The 18,299-nt window shown below is 39.4% G+C and overlaps 2 protein-coding genes, 2 long non-coding RNA genes and 1 pseudogene across 5 annotated transcripts in view; 2 read left to right on the forward strand and 3 right to left on the reverse strand.

Moving 5' to 3' along the window:
- The window catches only part of LOC149044175 (uncharacterized), a 123,328-nt pseudogene that overhangs the window by 50,832 nt on the left and 54,197 nt on the right, over positions 1-18,299 (reverse strand). The window lies entirely within an intron of this gene.
- LOC149044181 (uncharacterized) overlaps positions 949-18,299 on the reverse strand; it is a 23,304-nt gene continuing 5,953 nt past the window's right edge. The window contains exons 2-7 of the mRNA XM_089210003.1: positions 12,837-12,947; positions 12,137-12,355; positions 11,705-11,879; positions 3,621-3,634; positions 2,350-2,508; positions 949-2,104 (exon numbers count right to left, since the gene is read on the reverse strand). Coding sequence (XP_089066129.1) covers positions 1,694-2,104; positions 2,350-2,508; positions 3,621-3,634; positions 11,705-11,879; positions 12,137-12,355; positions 12,837-12,947 — 1,089 coding nt within the window. The 3' untranslated portion in view covers positions 949-1,693. The remainder of the gene's footprint in view (positions 2,105-2,349; positions 2,509-3,620; positions 3,635-11,704; positions 11,880-12,136; positions 12,356-12,836; positions 12,948-18,299) is intronic.
- LOC149044182 (uncharacterized) lies at positions 4,835-9,225 on the reverse strand. Its single transcript, XR_016187637.1, has 2 exons — positions 9,027-9,225; positions 4,835-8,825 (listed from the first exon to the last, which is right to left on the reverse strand). It is a non-coding gene; the product is annotated as an uncharacterized LOC149044182 (long non-coding RNA).
- The window catches only part of LOC149044183 (uncharacterized), a 6,703-nt gene continuing 4,083 nt past the window's right edge, over positions 15,680-18,299 (forward strand). Inside the window, exon 1 of the long non-coding RNA XR_016187636.1 lies at positions 15,680-15,944. This is a non-coding gene — a long non-coding RNA (uncharacterized LOC149044183). The remainder of the gene's footprint in view (positions 15,945-18,299) is intronic.
- Positions 16,277-18,299, forward strand: part of LOC149044184 (zinc finger protein 862-like) — a 4,270-nt gene continuing 2,247 nt past the window's right edge. The window contains exons 1-3 of the mRNA XM_089209306.1: positions 16,277-16,759; positions 17,551-17,688; positions 17,819-18,299. The exon at positions 17,819-18,299 is cut by the window's right edge and continues 2,247 nt beyond it. Of these exons, the coding sequence (XP_089065432.1) occupies positions 16,690-16,759; positions 17,551-17,688; positions 17,819-18,299 (689 nt within the window). The 5' untranslated portion in view covers positions 16,277-16,689. The remainder of the gene's footprint in view (positions 16,760-17,550; positions 17,689-17,818) is intronic.

Raw genomic sequence — 18,299 nt, forward strand, 5'->3', positions numbered from 1 at the left:
TAACAATTCTATTAAATAAAAACCTAAGAGTGAACTTGGATTTTTGAGCAAAATCAGTGATGAGATTTACCTCTGATAAATCAAAGCAGCAGCCTTTTGTGGAGCTCACATAATGGTTATGAATTTAAAGCCAGGTTACTACGATGTTTTTACGATGGCGCCACTCAAAGTCAATCGCTGAAAGGTTTGTTTGCACTTTGGCATCTCAGAACGGAAGTGGTCACAATAGGTCATATAAAAATATGGATCAGGAAACACCTCCTTTGTAAATAACTGTGTGCGACTATTAAACCCTAAGCAATTACGTAACCCTCAAGATTCTGCCTAAAATCTCCGACTAAAGTCTTATTTCTGTAAATTGAAGGACTTCAACGCTTTTCAAACTGTTTTGTGTTTTCCAAAATAGCATTTTCCGCACAAAATGGCTTATTTAGGAGTAAATTTAGAGTCAGTTCCGCAAAAATACGTCGAATAACACCTTTTTTTATAGACCTAGAGGAAGGGCGACCTTAAAGTGGCACTATCTCGGCAGAAACACGGAAATGTCTCATAAATGATAGCTCCAGAAATACTTCGATTTTCACGGAGAATGGAAAAGAGTCGTTTCAAAAGAGCAAAACTTTGTTTGATTCAACGGACAGTGAAACGTCAAGGCACCAAAATTCTCTGAACGTTTAATATATGAACAATGCACGTTGTAACGTCAAGTGATGCAGAAATTCTGCACGATGTACCGTCAAGTGGTGCAGAAATTCTGCACGATGTTACGTTTAGCGTTGTAGGAATTCTGCAATAGTTTCATAGAGGAAATTTTAAGGGTCCTAATCTATACCGTCATTTTCAACTCCATTTTTTTGTTTTTCTATATACGAGATTAAATCAACAATACTCTTCATCCTGACGCTTTTTGCATGCTTTTAAATAAAACAAGTGAAATGAACCTCACGGTTGGAATCTAAGGGCTCTCAACGGGACCTATAGCTTTAATGAGTAGGTAATTCAACTTACAAATCAGACTTACATTAACAAAGATGACGTTTCGTGTCAACTCAACATATTGGCTACAAAATACACCACCATTATTGAAATGCGCGAGGCGTATTGGATGACATAAAATCAACATTCCTTTTCTCCAAAAAATTTTTGCTGACACATAACCTTTGTCAATTGAATTGTTTACTTTAACTAGTGGATTGTCATTGACATATAAACTAGGAAGATACAAGACTACAAATTTTAGTCTCTACTGCTGCCTGTTCGGAAGGCAAAGTGGTACTGTCTATCCTAACTGCGCTTCGCCCTTTCCTCAACGCAGCCATCATTGCATAGCCATTGGGGGTTCCAGCATCAATAACTACGTCCCCTTCTCTGGAGAGGTTTTCTACAAGCCATGTGTATCCTTGTGTCGGGAATGAACTTTCTTTATTACGGAAAATCAAATTTTCTCTACTGGCGGACAAATGTCTCGAGGTCATTTGCCTTGAGACAGACCAGTGTCCAACAACAAAGGTTTCCGAGGCTTCCTGTAAATACGGACCTAAAAAAATCAAAATGAGTATCAACAATAAGATATATGCGCATTACACACTTACTAATTTTTTTCGACAGTGCTGGAACGTTTTAATTCAGCAAACCTTACTATAAATTGTGCAAGTAATACGCTCTCAAGGAGAAAGTTTAAAACAAGTTCAGATTATAGCATCTTGATTTGTATTTTTGTTAACTCCACTAGTAAATCAAATAATTCAATTCTGTTGACTATGAGGTTTTTTAAAACTTTCTTCTGAGGACAGCTGTTTAATTCTAGAAGTATTTTACCTTGCACTGCAGTTTGAGGTTTATTTCGAATGTAAAAGTAGTCATACTGTGCCAGTGTAGCGCCCGCTTTTGACATTTTTTCTTTTAGATTTTTCACACCTTCAACCATTGTAAATGAAACAACGTTGAATGATGTGAGCTTACAGAAATTAATACGGGAGACAGTACTGATTACATCATCAGCATTCTGTGAAGAGAAAAATATGAGTCGTAATAAGTAAATGCAAACAACTAAAAGTTGTCCACGATTTTTCCGTGCCGTTCTCAGCCTAACTGGAACGTAACACGATTTTTAATAATAAAAATGAAGTAAATGTTCATACTAAGTTCATTTAACTTATCGTATAACATTTCCTGGTTATGATGAAACTTTTCGGAAAATTAAAACAACAGAAGGCGAAAAGAAACATAACGTCTTATGCTAACAAGGTCAGTTAAAATAACAATGCCTCGTCACGTTAATTCATTTCTTTCCAAGTCACTCGATAGTCGAACGGTAGCGGGAGAGTCTCACCTAGATTTTTATCTTACCTCGCACTGCTCCCCTGCTTCACCTATGGTTAAAAACGCTCCCTCGTAAAGTGGCAACTTTGCCGCATCACTTTGTTGTACGTCTAAAAGGCTGTTGCTAAATACCACGAGCCCAAATGCTCCCATTTTTCCCTCTATCTGGTCGGCCATCACAATAACCTCTCATGTTCGTATTCTTTTTAAGAGCCATTTTCCGAGAAAATCGAAAATCGCAAGACACTCGTAAAAAAATGGAATTTTTTTTCTTTTGCCAAAACATCCCTTTTAGTGACCTAATTCAAGAAAAAATAGTTTTGGGTTCAAGCGATTCATTGTAAGGGAGAAATAACAAAAAGTTTGAAAAATCGATTTATTGCTGTCTTTTCGCGCTTAAAAACAACAGAATCCGACCGCAACTTCGAGAAAACGGTGAACGCATAAGAAACAATCCCTAACATCGAAACTTCAGCCGAGTATTATTTCGTTCTTAATCTTTAAAATCCTAAAAGAAAAATTTGAAGAAAGAAGTTTTTAACACTTATAATCGACAAGTTTAAAAAGGTTTAGCTCTGGAAATTAAATGCAGCTCTAACACTGGAGTAAGCAATTTGAGAATTTAAGTTAATCAAATTTATGCAAATTAGACGGCCCGCTGAATGAATTCATACTAAACGCAAAGTTTAGTATAAAAGGACTACTTACTGTTGCTTGTAATATGTTTTTACAGTGAAAATGTTATTTCTAGCTTTCAGCCGTGTTGGTAAGAGCCGTAAATAACTTTTTATATGACGACTGAAAAACGTTTGTTTAGCCACTTTGCTACCAGTGAAATCATTGAGATCGCAACTTCGAACTGAAACTGTCATCGCTTGACGAAACTCCGTTACCACAATTTTAAAATAGTTTCTTCAGGGGGAAAAAGCAGAATTAAAATGCATTCGAAACCGTTGACTTCGATTCTGAATTCGTTTAGTTACGATTTCAAGCCATCACAAGGTCTTATGACCCGGAAATCGGTTACATGCCAAGGTCACGTTAGCAAACTGTCACGAAATACTCCATAGCTTCTGTTTTCGGCCTTTGTTTTGGTAAAAAAATATGTAAACTTTTCACTGAACAGACCTTCTTGCTTTATTTGATTTATATATTTGTATTGGTCTGGACACATGCATATGCTGACTGGCTGTGAAAGACATTTATCACAGTTTTTGATTCAGAGTGGTATAATATTTCCTAAAATATTTCAAACACAAATGTTTCCTTAATAAGTTCGTTATTCCCGAATTTCCCACCTTGCAACAATCCCCTACAGCAAAAAAAAAAGCATAAAAGTCAACTTTATAGCTTGCTTTAGTTTTGTTTTGGATTTTTTTTTATGATTTTTCCTCCGAAACCAGAAAACCCTAGCCAGGTAACTAGAAATTCTCAGTTTCATTAAGAGCTTGTCCACAACACAACTTCAAACTTGCGTGTGCTTATCGCATCCTTAAAGCCTTCCAGACCTCTTCAAAATTGTTGAAAAGCCTATTGAGGCTAATAATAATCTTTGAGTTAACTATGACCAATTCACGCCGCGAGCGCGAGAAAGAGAACCACTCCGCAGGGCTGAATACGCGATGTGGAGTGTTATAAAATTCCACATTCTCGCGCGTAACGCTTTCTCTAGAGACCTCTAGAAGTGTTTTTTAGCGAAGATAAACAAAGTTATCTTTGGTTAACTCAAAGAACTTGCAGAAATACCTCCAGCCTGCATAACAGGCGCTTTATGAACCAAGCGAGGCGAAAGTGGCATTTTGCGCGAAGCGCGAGAAGCGACGAGGGGAGGAGAAAAATAAAGGTTTATTTTTCTCCATCCCTCGTCTCGCGCTTCGCACTCGTTTCGTGCTTCGAGAAAATGCTGCGTTCACCTCGCTTGGCTCATAAAGCGGCTGTTATGCAGGCTAAAATACCTCTTCACATTTATAAGATAAGGTGTCATTGATTCGTTAGAGCGGGAAGAGACATTTATAACGTGTAAATAGTCACGAGCTGAAAGGTAACTGACTGATTTGTAACAAGGACTCACCCTGACAAACAAGAAATGATCTCACTTTCCGAAAAGGAACGCTCTTTTAAACATAAACAAACTTCAAAAATAAGTAAAGGAAGCAATACAATGAACAAAATAGATTTTTTCTTGACTTAGTTATTCCGGCGAGAACAAATGGTGAATGATTCACTCCTGGAAGCAAGCCTCTGAGGAGAAGTGAGAACACCGTTTAGGCAAAACTCTACAATTTGTGTACTTAACTAGCCTGTTCACAGACTCTCTTCATTTTTAGATATCGTCGAGTGCACGTATAAAAAAAAAAGTGCGTTCCGCCCTCTCTCACGAGAAATCGCTTATCTTGTGCGCGCACCAAATTCCCAAAACAGAAAAACGTCTGTGAGCAGGGTAGTACTTTCTGTTTCTACATATTTTGCCCACGGAGCTGGCAAGTGCAATTAATGACGGCTTTTTTCAGCAGGTCAACGTAGAGCGCTTTGCGGCGAACAGGATAGGATTGTTTCTTTTGCCATGGTAAAGTTTTCCTCTTCTACTACAGCTTGGATTTCAGCATCGTCGGATGTTTACCGTCGGACCTTCGCTGCAAGACCTGAGAAATATGAAGTACATTGCTGCGTGGTAAGAAACTCGGATACTTTGAACAAACGAACACCATCAGGTCCTTGGGCACATCTCATTTCACGTTACGATATCACCGTCTGGTTTTCTGCCGCTGGTTTGACCAATTGTAAACTTCGCATTTAGATAATCCCTCTGGTTTTGGTTAAAGCGATATGATTTTTTGCTCGGCTTTAGCGCCCATCCTTCTTTTACCTCTAATTCGCCGGATGTAGCCTCTCTTGCCTAAAATACGCAAACGAAATAACTTGACAGGTCGTGCCCTCCTCCAACCTGGACTTGTATTCTAGTTTGGCAAGGTCTAACAAAGACCGTTTCTAGAGACTTAGTGCGTTTCTCTAAAGATAGGTGTTTTTCGAGAGATGACAGCCTTTGAAAGACCTTAACACACCCATCCTGAGGGCAGGTAAACACGGATGACGATTCGTTTGTATTGTCAGTGGGATCATGAACCTGCTCCACTTCCGTCTCTTGCTTCTTCCTTGACTGAGTCGGTTTTGGGCTGAGGGGTTTAAAGTCTCCAGAAGAAAACTCAGATGAAAGCCAATCAATGCCATGCTCTGAAGTAGATAACACATAAAGAAACAAGATTTACATAAACAGCACTGTTCACCTACTTCAATACTTCACTCTGCACAGCCTGTGAAGAGTGCTCCTTTGGTCCACTTTACTGCGCGAACAAATGAAACGTTTGCTTTTTACATCTTATGACGACATGTTCTTCAGAACCGCCATATTCTGCAATGTCCGTTTTAAAAATTTTGTAGAACAAATTAAGGGCTATAAATTTATAAAGGGGCTAAGGGGCTTAAGTCTTTTACAAAGCAAAACCCCACGAGGTGGCAGACATCCGCTCCTCCTGCGTACCAGGATGGGAAATGGATGCCTTTCATGCGTCTGAAGGCTATAACAAACACCTTTTTACTCAAACTATAAAAAAATATATATTTGCGCGATGAAATAATTATAAAAAAGGATGAAATTGTGAATTTTCATTAGACTAACCTTCTGATGTTGTTTCCAATGCGATCTCTTTTGCCTTTCCCATACCATAAGAGCGCCAAGCTACGAGAATTTTGTCTTTAAACTCGAAATTGTTTAATTTGTTGATACCAATAATCTTTCCTACTACTGCTTCCTCTTCAACACTTTGCATGACAGCAACTCGAACTCCTTCTACCCCTCCATGCGAAAGGAGAGCACTCTTCAGTTGTTCGGCATTGGTCACGTCATTTCCTTCGTTTATGAAAGTCCTGACGTGATTCTCGTAGGTTGCAGCGAGCCTGTCTGCGGCACCTTTTCCACCCTGTGGGTCAGAAAAGTCAATGCGCTTGATTTCGATGCCGTTGGAGGAGGATATCACTGGGCATGAGAGTACGGTGGACGACGAATGATAACATCCTGCGTTATCTTAACGAAAGAACGCCTTGTTAATCTCACTGTGCTCCAGCTTGATGGTATTCAGGAAATCCTGCATGGTTTTAACCACTGCAGCACTGCCTTGATTGCACGACTGGACTATGTGCAGGAAGCCCTGCCACTGGAGTACACGACGGTAGACGACAGAAACGTGCCAGGAGATACCTCGCTTACCAAACCAGTCGGTTTGGGACTCTCTGTATTTTTGTGGCAGGAACTTCATGGCCCAGTCGTTAATTATCAAGACAGTGTTGTCGTCAAGTTTCTCCAGTGCATCTATTCTCGCTTGGTCATGGTTAGCTGATCAAAGGATGTGGCATTTCCAGGACATTATGGCCAGCTGGGCTGTCTAGAATATAAATAGCGCTTCGTCTTTCGCGTCCTGAGTCGGAAAGGTCGTCTCGCCAAGGACCCGTTCAATCTTTGCCAGAGTTTCCTGAAGACTTTGACAACGGTCACAAAGATTAGTGTGTTGGTGACTGCATTGTTGCTGGTAATCTGCATCACTACTGTCGCTAAGAGCAAACAACACACAATGGTCTGCTACGTTAGAGGGGCTAGTGACATGAACCTGTTGATAAAACAAAACTGAGATTACTGTTTGTCTGTGCTTATACTTCAATATAATAGTTAATCAAATGATTTTTTAATCTAACATATATTATTAACGTAAGGGGGCGAATAACTTTTAACCTTAACCTTAGGAAAGACTATCCTCGACTATCCTCGTGCGCGCATTGTTAATCTCGAGAATTTATGTAAGCTAGCTACACGTGCACCATTTAGAGAAGAAAAAGAGTACAAATTTTTTTTTTTTTTACGGAATGATTTTGTTGACGAGATAAAATAAGTACTTACTTTTAGTTTTATTCAAGCTTTCTTGCTGGAGTCAGAATTCACATTACCTTATAGTCCCCCTTCAAATACTGCTTGCTTGTCATAAGAGCTTGCACAACTGTAGTCTCCCACTCCTTGCCGGAACCTAATTCCCCTATTTGGCGTACGAGGGCCACGAGATCATCAAATGCGCGAGCACCTTCAGCTGCAAAATAATCTAAGCCCTGCCGTGAATTTCTTATAGAGGCACATGCACTCAAAGAGTACCCGTCTCATAGTAGTTTCGCTGAATGGTCTGAAGTTGATCTCCAAACAGTACTGAGTGTACTGTTGTACCACTCGCTCGGGTATCATCATACGGATTACGTTAGGTACTTGAATAACCTCACCAGACGAAAGCTTGAGATGTTTTTGCCCAAATGGAAAGTCCTGAACAAGATGCGGGCTCGTGATGAAACCAAGAAAGTGGTCAAGCTGCCTCAAGTCTTCTCGTATTCGTGTGGTAGGCTGTTGTGGAACTTGAGCGTTTCGGCCAAACTGTGATCGATGAAGATTAGCCATGGAGTATCGGTATCTCGTCAACCCCGGGATATAACGGGAAATATTGTTGAAAGTTCCAACCCCTGCCATAATCAAAAGCACTTGTCTACGGGTATCCCAGCTGGTTGCATTCTGGTACGCTTCTGCTAGGGCCTCTAAATACAAATGCACTGAATGTGACAACTCGCTTACACCTAGGGCCTTGTTCATAGCCGTAGAAGAGGCTAGACGTCGCCAGAGTTCACCAGCATTATCAGGGGTGACGCTCTTTAGTACAGTTGCTACTATTTCTGTGGCTCTTCTTGTCTGACGTCTTGTTCGCTCAGAGGAATCACTCCAAGGCCATGGCTTTCCAAGCGGTTCAAGTTTGCATGCTGCCAGGAACTCACTCAGCTTAACGTGCGGCTCGTGTAAGATCACAGGTGTGGGCTCGTCACTCTGAGTGGAAGCTGTGCTTATTGTGTCTAGCGACAGAAAGGTGTCATCAGCGATTGTAAGACGTCCAAGGCTTTCTGCGAACTCTTCAACAGATTGACCGGTATCACTTTGTCCTGGAGATGAGTTTGAGCTGTTCTGTAACACAAAAAAGACGTTTAGACATCAATGTTACTTCAATTTTTCTGTGTATTTTGTCACTAGGCATTAGTTTTTTTAGTATAGTTCGAAACTTAAGTTATACGTCATTTAAAAAAAAGAAAATATGAATTTACATGCATACCGCTATCATTATCAATACTCCCGCTCCGGCCAGACCGAAAGGAATTTAAAGAAACGAACAGTGACCTATTCGTCTTAAAATCATTTTCAGAGTCATTTTCAAAGTTTACAGCTATTCACATTTTTTTCAGCCCTTTCGGAATTTCGACATTTGTTATGTTGGAATAACAGTCTGTATCCAAGGTTACCGTTTACTTACTTATATTTGCTTCTGAAGTCTCTAGTTCTACGCATGGAGTAACTTCAATCATTGGTGCGGGTGTCACTTTCTGTTGTTGGTTTGTCTCCGCGAAATGTTGCTTGCACATTCTGCAAAGAGCTGTGACAAAAATAAATGTTAACCTTGTTAAAAGGCCATCACCGATTACTTTACTATTCTTCAAAGCCATTTTCTTCTTTGGGGGGAGGGGAACAGGAGAATAAAGGGTATTGTAACGCTTGCGCATATGTTGCTTTACGCCCTCGCGCGTTTAAAATTAAAGCGTGTACTTTAGCTACAAATGTGTTACGATAAACTTACGCGATCCAACTTGAATAAGTATTCCTTCAGTGTTTAAAATAAATGCAGATAGAACGCTGCCCAAATGCCGATCGCCTTTGACCGAGGCTGTTTTGTGAGCAGCTATTTCTAGTGGAATGCTACACTTCACTTTTGAGGATCTCCAGCGCATACCAAATTCCGCTCTGTGGCGAGGGCATATTGTCAATGACAAGTGAGACTCTTCCACTGCAAATACCCCTAAACAAAGGTAAAGGGAAAATTTTCCATTGCATACATCACGAGCGAGTTGAGAGGCTCGTGTGCTAGGAGATCTCGAGGTCGCGTTTTCATAAAAAGGTCTTTCAAGTCTGTGTATCAGTGACAGATGTGTGTGCGTGGGTGGTGGAGCGGGGATGGTGAATAAAGATCTTTTTTGCTATCGTAAGCGTTAATATTAGGTTTGCAAAGTATTAACATCGCGGAAAGCCTGCGATTTTTAAAGAGATGAACTCGTTTGCTTATTATACTGCAAGCCGGATACAAAAGAGCGGTGCGCAAGTACTGGGGACAATAATTTTGTCAAATGGAAGGGGACATTTCGGTTCGACCGACCGAAATAACCTGACCGGTCAAAGTGGACCAGCCTCAAAGGCGTTCCCAAATATTCTGGTAGAACCGAACCGAAATGGTCCATTCCATTTGATTTCTAACCGAAACTTGCGGAATTTTGGGCTGAATGGAAAGCACCCGAAGATTTTCTTAGAATAACATGACCATCGTGAGGTCTGTGATAAAGAGATGATGGAAATGTACACCACTATTAGCCGTTATGTAAGACTGTTAGACAGTACATAAGATTTACCTGCTCTTGCTAACAGCAGTTTCCATTCAGTGTCAAGTGCTGTATCTGCTTTTAATCCATACAGCTCGCAGTGCCTCGACATGTCCCTTGTACAATTTCTTAAAGCGAGAACTTCAACTTGGCATGGATAATCGCTGCTTAAACCACAGGGTGTGGCGTCGTGTAATAAACCAGAAAAACTACATGAGTGAAACGTTGCCGAAGCCATGACAAAAAACAAAGCTCTCACAACAAACGAGACAAACTCCTCTAACACTGTTTCAGCATTTCGTAATACTAGACGGGATTAATTCAATTAAAAATGAAATCGTAGAGGCGCGTGCAATAGTAAGTGGCGAAACAGTTCGTGACAATATATAAATTTTATTCCAGGAGCATTTGACCTGGCAATGTTTTATTAATATTGTTCCTAGAGTCGAATATTTCTACACTGATGATCTATAAACAGACGTACGGTTGTACATTTTTTCATTGGGACAGCTGTAATTGCTTCTCTGTCTGTTTACACTGTGTACGAAGTATAGCACGTACCGTCGTATGCGACAAGCTAGCGTGACCGATCTCTGCACGTTTGCTAAATTATGCGTCATATGATCTTGTTATCCCATCTAGTATCTGATTTGTTCGCTCAATAAGAGTAATACTCACCTTGTTAACTGTGTGGTTTGAGCAGTGGTTAATTTTCCTCATTGTATGTTATTTTCGGACCAAAACATAATCGGGTTTCATTATTACTGAAGCGTCTGATGATGCGTAATAAGCGCTGCGTGGGAAGTGTTTGCATAGCTCAAGCGCTGAAGTTGCTGGACACATTTTGGTCAAAATCAGGTATGGATGAGTTGCCACTTCACATGACAAACAGATTGAGAGATGGATTTAACTTCTATCACAACAAGCAATGGTAAGTTGTTCGTTCAACAAAACTTTGCGCTAAAAATATGAATTCATTCAGCGGGCCGTCTAATTTGCATAAATTTTATTTACTCAGATACTCAAATTGCTTACCTTAGTGTAAGGAATAAATTGGATTTCCAGAGCTAAAACTTTCCAGTAATTTATTTCAATAGCCAAGGTTTTATTCTATATGGGTTTTACTGGGAAGCGGCATATACCAGTGACCTTTTACAACAGTTAAAGTTCGCCTTCATTTACTAACATTTCCAGAGATACAAATTTGACCTTTTTAAACTTGTCGATTGTAAATGTTCAAACCTTCTTTCTTCAAATTTCTTTCAGGAAATTAAAGAGTAAGTACGAAATAATACTCGGCTGAAGTTTCGATGTTAGGGATTGTTTCTTATGCGTTCACCGTTTTCTCGAAGTTGCGGTCGGATTCTGTTGTTCTGAGTACGAAAAACCAGCAAAAAATCGATTTTTCAAACTTTTTGTAATTTCTCCCGTACAATGAATCGCTTGAACCCAAAATTATTTTTTCTTCAATAAGGTTACTAAAAGGGATGTTTTGGCGAAAGGAAAAAAAATTCGTTTTTTCACGAGTGTCATGCGATTTCCGATTTTCTCGGAAAATGGCTCTTAAACGATGCAAGTATTTCTGGAACTCGTTAGTCTGTTCAAAATCTTTTCCCTTCGAGATAGTGAACGAATAACTAAGTACATCGACCAGTATTTGCTCCATGCATGGATTCTAAAACTGAACTATCGAAACGAAGGTTTTTTCCCTCAGGCGATGGAATTCATATCATCTAGAAATGAAGGAAAGTTTATGGGGAAGTTGAGATATTTAACTTCAAAAGGGAAATCGCCTCAGAAGGGCAATATGACAATTTAATTACAGAGTAAACAGAAAAATTGTCAGTCAGATAAGTCACTGAGGGACGTACTACTATATGTCAACGTACAGCAAGCTTCAACAACTTTTCAGATGATACGACGCTTTTAAATTTGTCAATAGCCTCTTCCCATGTGTTGATCTTGAAGAATTTAACAATGGCCTCCTGGACAGGTCTTAGAGATTTTACTTCGAAGGCAGCAAATTTCATCTCTTCTAGGCTTAACTCACAAGTTGCCACCTAAAAACGATGAATAAAAACAAGCGGAGATAATCAGCATTCAAATGTTCACTATTTTTCTGAAAGTATGAAACCTCTCTTCAGCCACAGAGCTTAAAAGAGCAAAGAAAAATTCAGGTAGATACACTCCTGACGATGATCGTGATGATCATGATGATTAGAAAATTGAATAATTGAATTAATATATCATCTCATACAAATTTGAAGACATGATACACTTGATAATGATTTATAGGACAATGTCGCACATATCTCACCTTTCTTAGGAGAAACGTTTGGTCTTTTACGGACAACTTGCAGAGGGGTTTTAACTGCCACTGTCTAAGCACAGGTTTCCCCTTCTTAACTATGTCCGAGGCTTTAGCTTTCTGTCCTTTCAATTGGGCATTTTCGTGCAGATCGTTTAAAGTCCTAAAGTGAGTCCAGCCCTCTCCTGACAGCTGTGCCATGGTAAAGATCTCACCTAGATTTCTTTTCTACGAGGCAACACACATTAATGTCAGATTAGTTTGCATCAACAGTCATAGTAATATCTCGCAGAGGTCATGGGTTCAAATCCCGTACGGGCCTGAGTTTTTTGCAGGTCTACTAGTTCAGTAGTGTTCATAGCTGCGAAGATCTCTTATATTCGTTTCTCCACCACAGTGCACATATATGATTTTCATATATCTACAATCATTAGAGTAAATTGTCTTGGCGACTTAACGCAACACTTTTCCTTAACCATCACGATCACCATTCTTTGATGCATCTCAGAAGTACATGTAGATTTTCCTCATGGTGAACTAGCTTGATGGGTTTGAGTTGTATATACAAGGAAACACGCTCGTATGTTTTTATTAAGAGTTTGCTGCCTGCTGTGTATTCATTGAGAAGGAATTTAAGTGTCAAGTAATAACACCTAAAAGTCGGTGGACTAATTGTGAAAGTAACAAGTATATATTTTCACAATCTTACCGATTTTTTAAGCAGTCTTGAACACTTCTCTCTCCACGCTTCAGGAGGGGTTGGTGGATCACCTGAATAGTCTTCCGCTGGCAGGAATAATTGGGTGCGACAAATCTCAACCTTGAATATTGGAATGAAATACATTTTCAATGACACATTTGTTAATAATCCAAACTACATAAATTTCCCAATTCAACTTAAAATTAACATGAAAAAAAGCAGCATCTGATTGCCGAACAGCTAGCAAAGAAACTGGAATGATTTTTTAAATGTACTCATGAATTCACATACAAAATTTTGAAAGCAAAGATATAAACAGAACAGACTAAACTTATAATTAAAGGGGGTAACTTTCTTAAGAAACTACGGTGATGCATCGAAAGGAGAGTATGACAAGGCTATTGGTATTATCAACTGGGTTGATAACGTAAATTGGTCACCGTAAAGAGTTCCAAGCTGATGTTTCAAGCGTTAGCCCTTCGTCAGAGCGAGAAATTCTAATTATATATTTATAATGATTGATAATAATTATAGCGGAGCTCGCAGAGCGTAGCCCCATAACTATACGAAATAGTAGTAATAGTAACCCATCAAGCTAAAAAAATTTGGTTGTACGACCGTACGACCGTACGACCGTACGACCGTACGACCGTACGACCGTACGACCGTACGACCGTACGACCGTACGACCGTACAAGGTGCTACTTTTAGCATGCGCGGCCAACTGTACCACGGGCACTATCTTAGCCATTACGCAATGGAAGGGCGAGGGAGAAGGTAATGCGCAGGCGCGATTGCGTGCGTAACTTGGATACCCCATCGATGTGCGCCAAGAGACACCGTCAGATGACGATAAAGTGCGCATACTCGAACGTCGAGCTGCAGTGTAGCGTACTGCGGGCACACGGTTGGCATTGTACGAGGGCTTCACGTGAGCTAGTAGAAGAAATTTGCCACCCGCGTTTTGAGCGGGAAATCGAACTGGTCAGGATGTAGTTAAACAGTAATTCTCAGTATTTTGCAATTTCTAAACAACTCGTAAGACAACAATACCGGCAGAGTTTAAGCTTTGTCATGGTCAACCGGAGGAAATTGTTATAATTCAAGTTCGTGGAGAGAGGATTTTAATTGAAAATAGGCTGGATATAAAGAGACAGAGCGACCAAAGAAAGCAACAATTAAACGCCGTAAAGCGAGTCCAGAAAATCGCGCAAGAAAGTTACAAAGGACGCCAAAATAGGCAGAATACGGCGAGAGTAACACGAAAGAGAACAATAAAGGGCATAAGTAAAAAGGCGAGTTTCTAGCGAAGAGCAACGCGAGAAGGAAATACAAAGTCGCTTCTGAAAACAGGCTGAAAAGAGGTCATCAACAGAGAGAAGCGAACTGCAAAGGATCCGCGAAAAAAGAGAAGGTAAGTCGTGTCCTATCTGGGTTTTCTCTTACGCTAAGACCCAGAAAAAAATCCAAACTTTTTTTTTTCCAATCGTCGTTTGATACTAGCTTCAGTTTTGAATTCAACTGATCACGTTTCGGTCAAACATTGACTCTGGCATTCATCGCCTAAAAACTCTTACGCCGGTTCATCGCTCGAATAATATTGCATAGTGTTCGTATTCTTCAAGTTATTTCTTGTCCTTTCGTTTGAAAGTTTAATTCAGTCGTGGTGTTATGGGAAATGAAGTTATCTTACGTATTTTGTTTTGCCCAGAATGTTTTCAAATGATGTCGAACGGCGAGCGCAAGTTTCTACTTTTTTTTCTCTTCAGTTAATTATCGCAGGATTTACTCTGTTCATTTGGAAAATTTGCGCTTTGCCGAAGATGTGTTGTTTTACCCTAAGAACGAAGTGATGACCTTTCCCAAAATTAAATAAAATGGGATTGAGTAAGCGATGTTCATGTTTATATTAAGTCTAACGCGGTAATTTGATTTTGACGATATTGTCATGTAAGAACCCGTCAAACATCTGAGAATCAAATTACGGACCGCAAATATGTGGTGCAAACAAACTCACGGGTAAAATGGAGACAGTTCTACAGCAGGATGAGTGAATTTAATTGTTTAGTTGTCGTACTTTTCAGCGCTATGTTTTCATGCTTTCTACTCGATTCGTTCGAACTTCAGGAAATGGTTTGTGTCACAAAACATGGAGCCACTTTCTCTCCGCTCAACATCTCGAGGCGTTATGATGAACATGCTTGCGATACGATATTTTTTTCCTTATGCTGGAAACTGAAGAATTAATCTCTAAAATTGGTAGTCTTCACATTTTGCAAGAAGCGTCCGAGCTGTGATCGTGCAATTAAACGGGGTTCTGGCAATTTGACCTCACAAGCGCGCTGGTAAGCACATGGTTCGCGTAAATAATTGTTGTTTACAGTTATCGAATTCAAGAGCAGTTTTTGAGAGTCTGTTTCTGTAACCTTCCTGGATATTTTCTGTTAAATTCATTGAGGTTTAGTCTCGGAATTTCATAAGCGATTATGTATGATGGATTCGTACCGGCACCATAATTTAGGGAAATTTTGTCAACATATTAACAGTTTACAATTCGCGAACCATTTCTGTAATCTACTTGGATATTCTCTCTTGGAGTAATTGAGTCACACCCTCGGAATTTCATTAGTAATTAAGAACGACAAATCCGTATATATAGCGCAAGTGAAGCACATCTTAAACTTTTATACGATTGTAGGAAACTATTCTTAATTAACTCTCGATAAATTGGCCTGACATGACTCGATGGTTATTTTGTCATTTTGTAGCCCCAAAAGCCCGGCTAGTGACTCTGGAGATACTGAACGTGATATATTCGATACACAAGGCACCCTTCAAGTAGGAAGGTTAGAATAAAATTGCTTTTATGACCATATATTGCACTCGGTTAACATATGTAGATAATTACTTAAAAAATACTTATTATAGCCGTATTCAGAAGCATAGACATGAATACAATATGCTTCTGCTTTATTTTATTGTAAGGGGTTTCTTTTTATGTAACATGTATCCATCCTTTAATTTCCTCCTTAACCTGCCTGCAAATAATTGAATTTTATGTTTGAATTCAAGATCAAACTGAAGTCTTGTAGAGTTCTCATTTCAGATGGAATTCAGGTGAGAACATCAGTAAACAAGTTAAAATCATATGCTTCTCCTGAATCGTTAATTTTATTGCCCTGGTTTTTGTCAGAAACCCTATTTTATATCTCTGTGCAACAGCTAATGATTGAAATCTCAGTGAATAGATATGCTATATCTTAGTAGTTTTTTAAATTCCCTCTTTTTGTTTTTGGCATTTACTATTTTAAAATTCATAAATGGCATTCCCTTTTCATCCTTGTAAAGAGATATTGCACACTTCTTTAACTAAAATATGAATTATGAAGTCAACTTAATTTTAATGAGTTTGAAACTTCATTCTACATGAGAACACTTTACTGGCGTATACTGCAGTGTTTTCAAAAGTAACCGGCGCCCGACGCAAGTCACCGGCTACTTCGAGCGTTAGCGCCGGGTACTTTTGGAAGTCAAAATTAAAAAAAAAAATTAAAAAAACATAAAGTTCCGATTCCTATGGGTTAAAGTTAAGGATAACATATTTTGTTCTTGCCCACTGATCGCGTTCCAGCATCAGAAATCGTAACTCTTTTATTCAACAGCATTCAACTTGGACTGGAAACCATTTGCGTTTTCCCACGAAAGACCGACATTTGATCCTGCTATTTCGTGACTAGTTTTTTCTTGCGTAAGCGAATTATGAAATCGTCTTCTTCTCCACATCGCGTGTTTGAATCTGTTTGTGAATTCGTGAGAGCTTTGTACTTGGCGCTTTCTTTAAGAAAACGGTCCCAGTCACCGGATGAAAAGGCAGAAATCACAGCCGCTTTTAACCCAGTTTGGGTTCAAACAGCAAAGAAAGGAGATTGCAGGTATGAAACACTTTTTAAAATGCAAATGTTCGCCGGGTTCCTGTTTACAATCCCCCAGTCCATCAGAAAATAAGTATTGGTGCATGTTATGAATGAAACATTGCTTGAAAACAATATTGTATCGCTTAGGTTGAATTATTTATTGTCAACAAGGCGATTTATAAGGGATGCTTTTATTTATTCAACGCTTGGTTTCGTGAGGCGCCGTTTCGAGAATGAACTGGCAGACTCTGGCGATTAAATAAATTTTATGCCGACACAAATTTGGTCACATTTAACTTTTTATATAAGCCAGGCATTTTTAAGATTTTTGTGAGACTTAAAGTTTCATTTCAAGTCTTCATAATCAGTAAAGCGGGTGAAACTGAATGTTTTACAGTTCTTTATGGAAAATTAATTTTATACGAAGCCGACACAGCCAGACTAGTCGCGACATAAGTCGCGCCACATGTTACGGCTCGCTTAACATATATGAGTTTTACTGAAATTGATTGTTTAGCAAAGCATTGTTCTTCTGATAACTAAAAAAAACAGTTAAAACAGTTGTGCCCGCGGAATAAAATTGATTTATCTAATCGATTGAAATTTTGGCTAACAATGCATTATTTATGGAGCTTGTATGTCGCGCTAAAAAATTAAATTAAATCTCCGCCTTTAACTCAAATTTTGTATACGTGAGGTCATATACGTGAGCGCGAAATAACTATGCTTGGTTTATTTAACGCGTTGGTCATGGGGGATAAATGGTACACATTGTCAACATCGATACATATTCTCACTGCTTTCGTTAGATGCACCAGACACGGAAGGGTCTTCTGCAACGCCTAGTACGTCCTTAAACTTCGAAGATGCCGAAAGTTTGCCCGTCAATGTGTTACGCGACTGCCAAGAAATCTCTGTGACCGCAGCCCCTACCAACCACGCTGAAGGTAAACGAACTTTTTATTACAATTCGTGATATTTCTTTCTTTTTTTGAGAGTAGCCTTCTCTAGTTGGTGGTTTGCATCACACACTGAAGAAAAAAGGTAAAGAATCTTACATGTATTTTCCTCCCACAGATACTGTGTGTATACAGTCAGAGAGTGATATCACGAACAGTTTCACTGAAGAACAGCAGACGAAGAAAATTCATCACTACATTCTCTGCAAAAAGCGTGACTGCTTGGGTGTGTCTCAAGAAGAAAGAGCACGCATCAAAACAACCAAAAAGAAGCAGATGTTTAATCACAGCCTTATCTTTAATAAGGATTTGGCCTATAGCCCTAAAGTACAGATGTGGTGGCTCGTTTACATCGAAGGAGAAGGTCAATACTGTCTGATCTGCAAGAAGTTTGATTCCAAGAATCCCCAAAACAAAAAGGAATTTTTTTCTGCAGAACCAAGCACAAGGTTAAAGAAAGATTGCCTCGAGGAGCACATTGCAACAAAGAGACACAAAGATGCAATCACTGCCATTCTTATGAACAGGTTCTCAGTTTTCCAGAAAGAGCTCGATCATAATGCTGAAGTTCAGGTTGATGTGTATGAAAGAGTTTTCTA

This window comes from Pocillopora damicornis, chromosome 6 (assembly GCF_964200805.1).
Source record: "Pocillopora damicornis chromosome 6, jaPocDami1.2, whole genome shotgun sequence".
Taxonomy (NCBI): Eukaryota; Metazoa; Cnidaria; class Anthozoa; order Scleractinia; family Pocilloporidae; genus Pocillopora; species Pocillopora damicornis.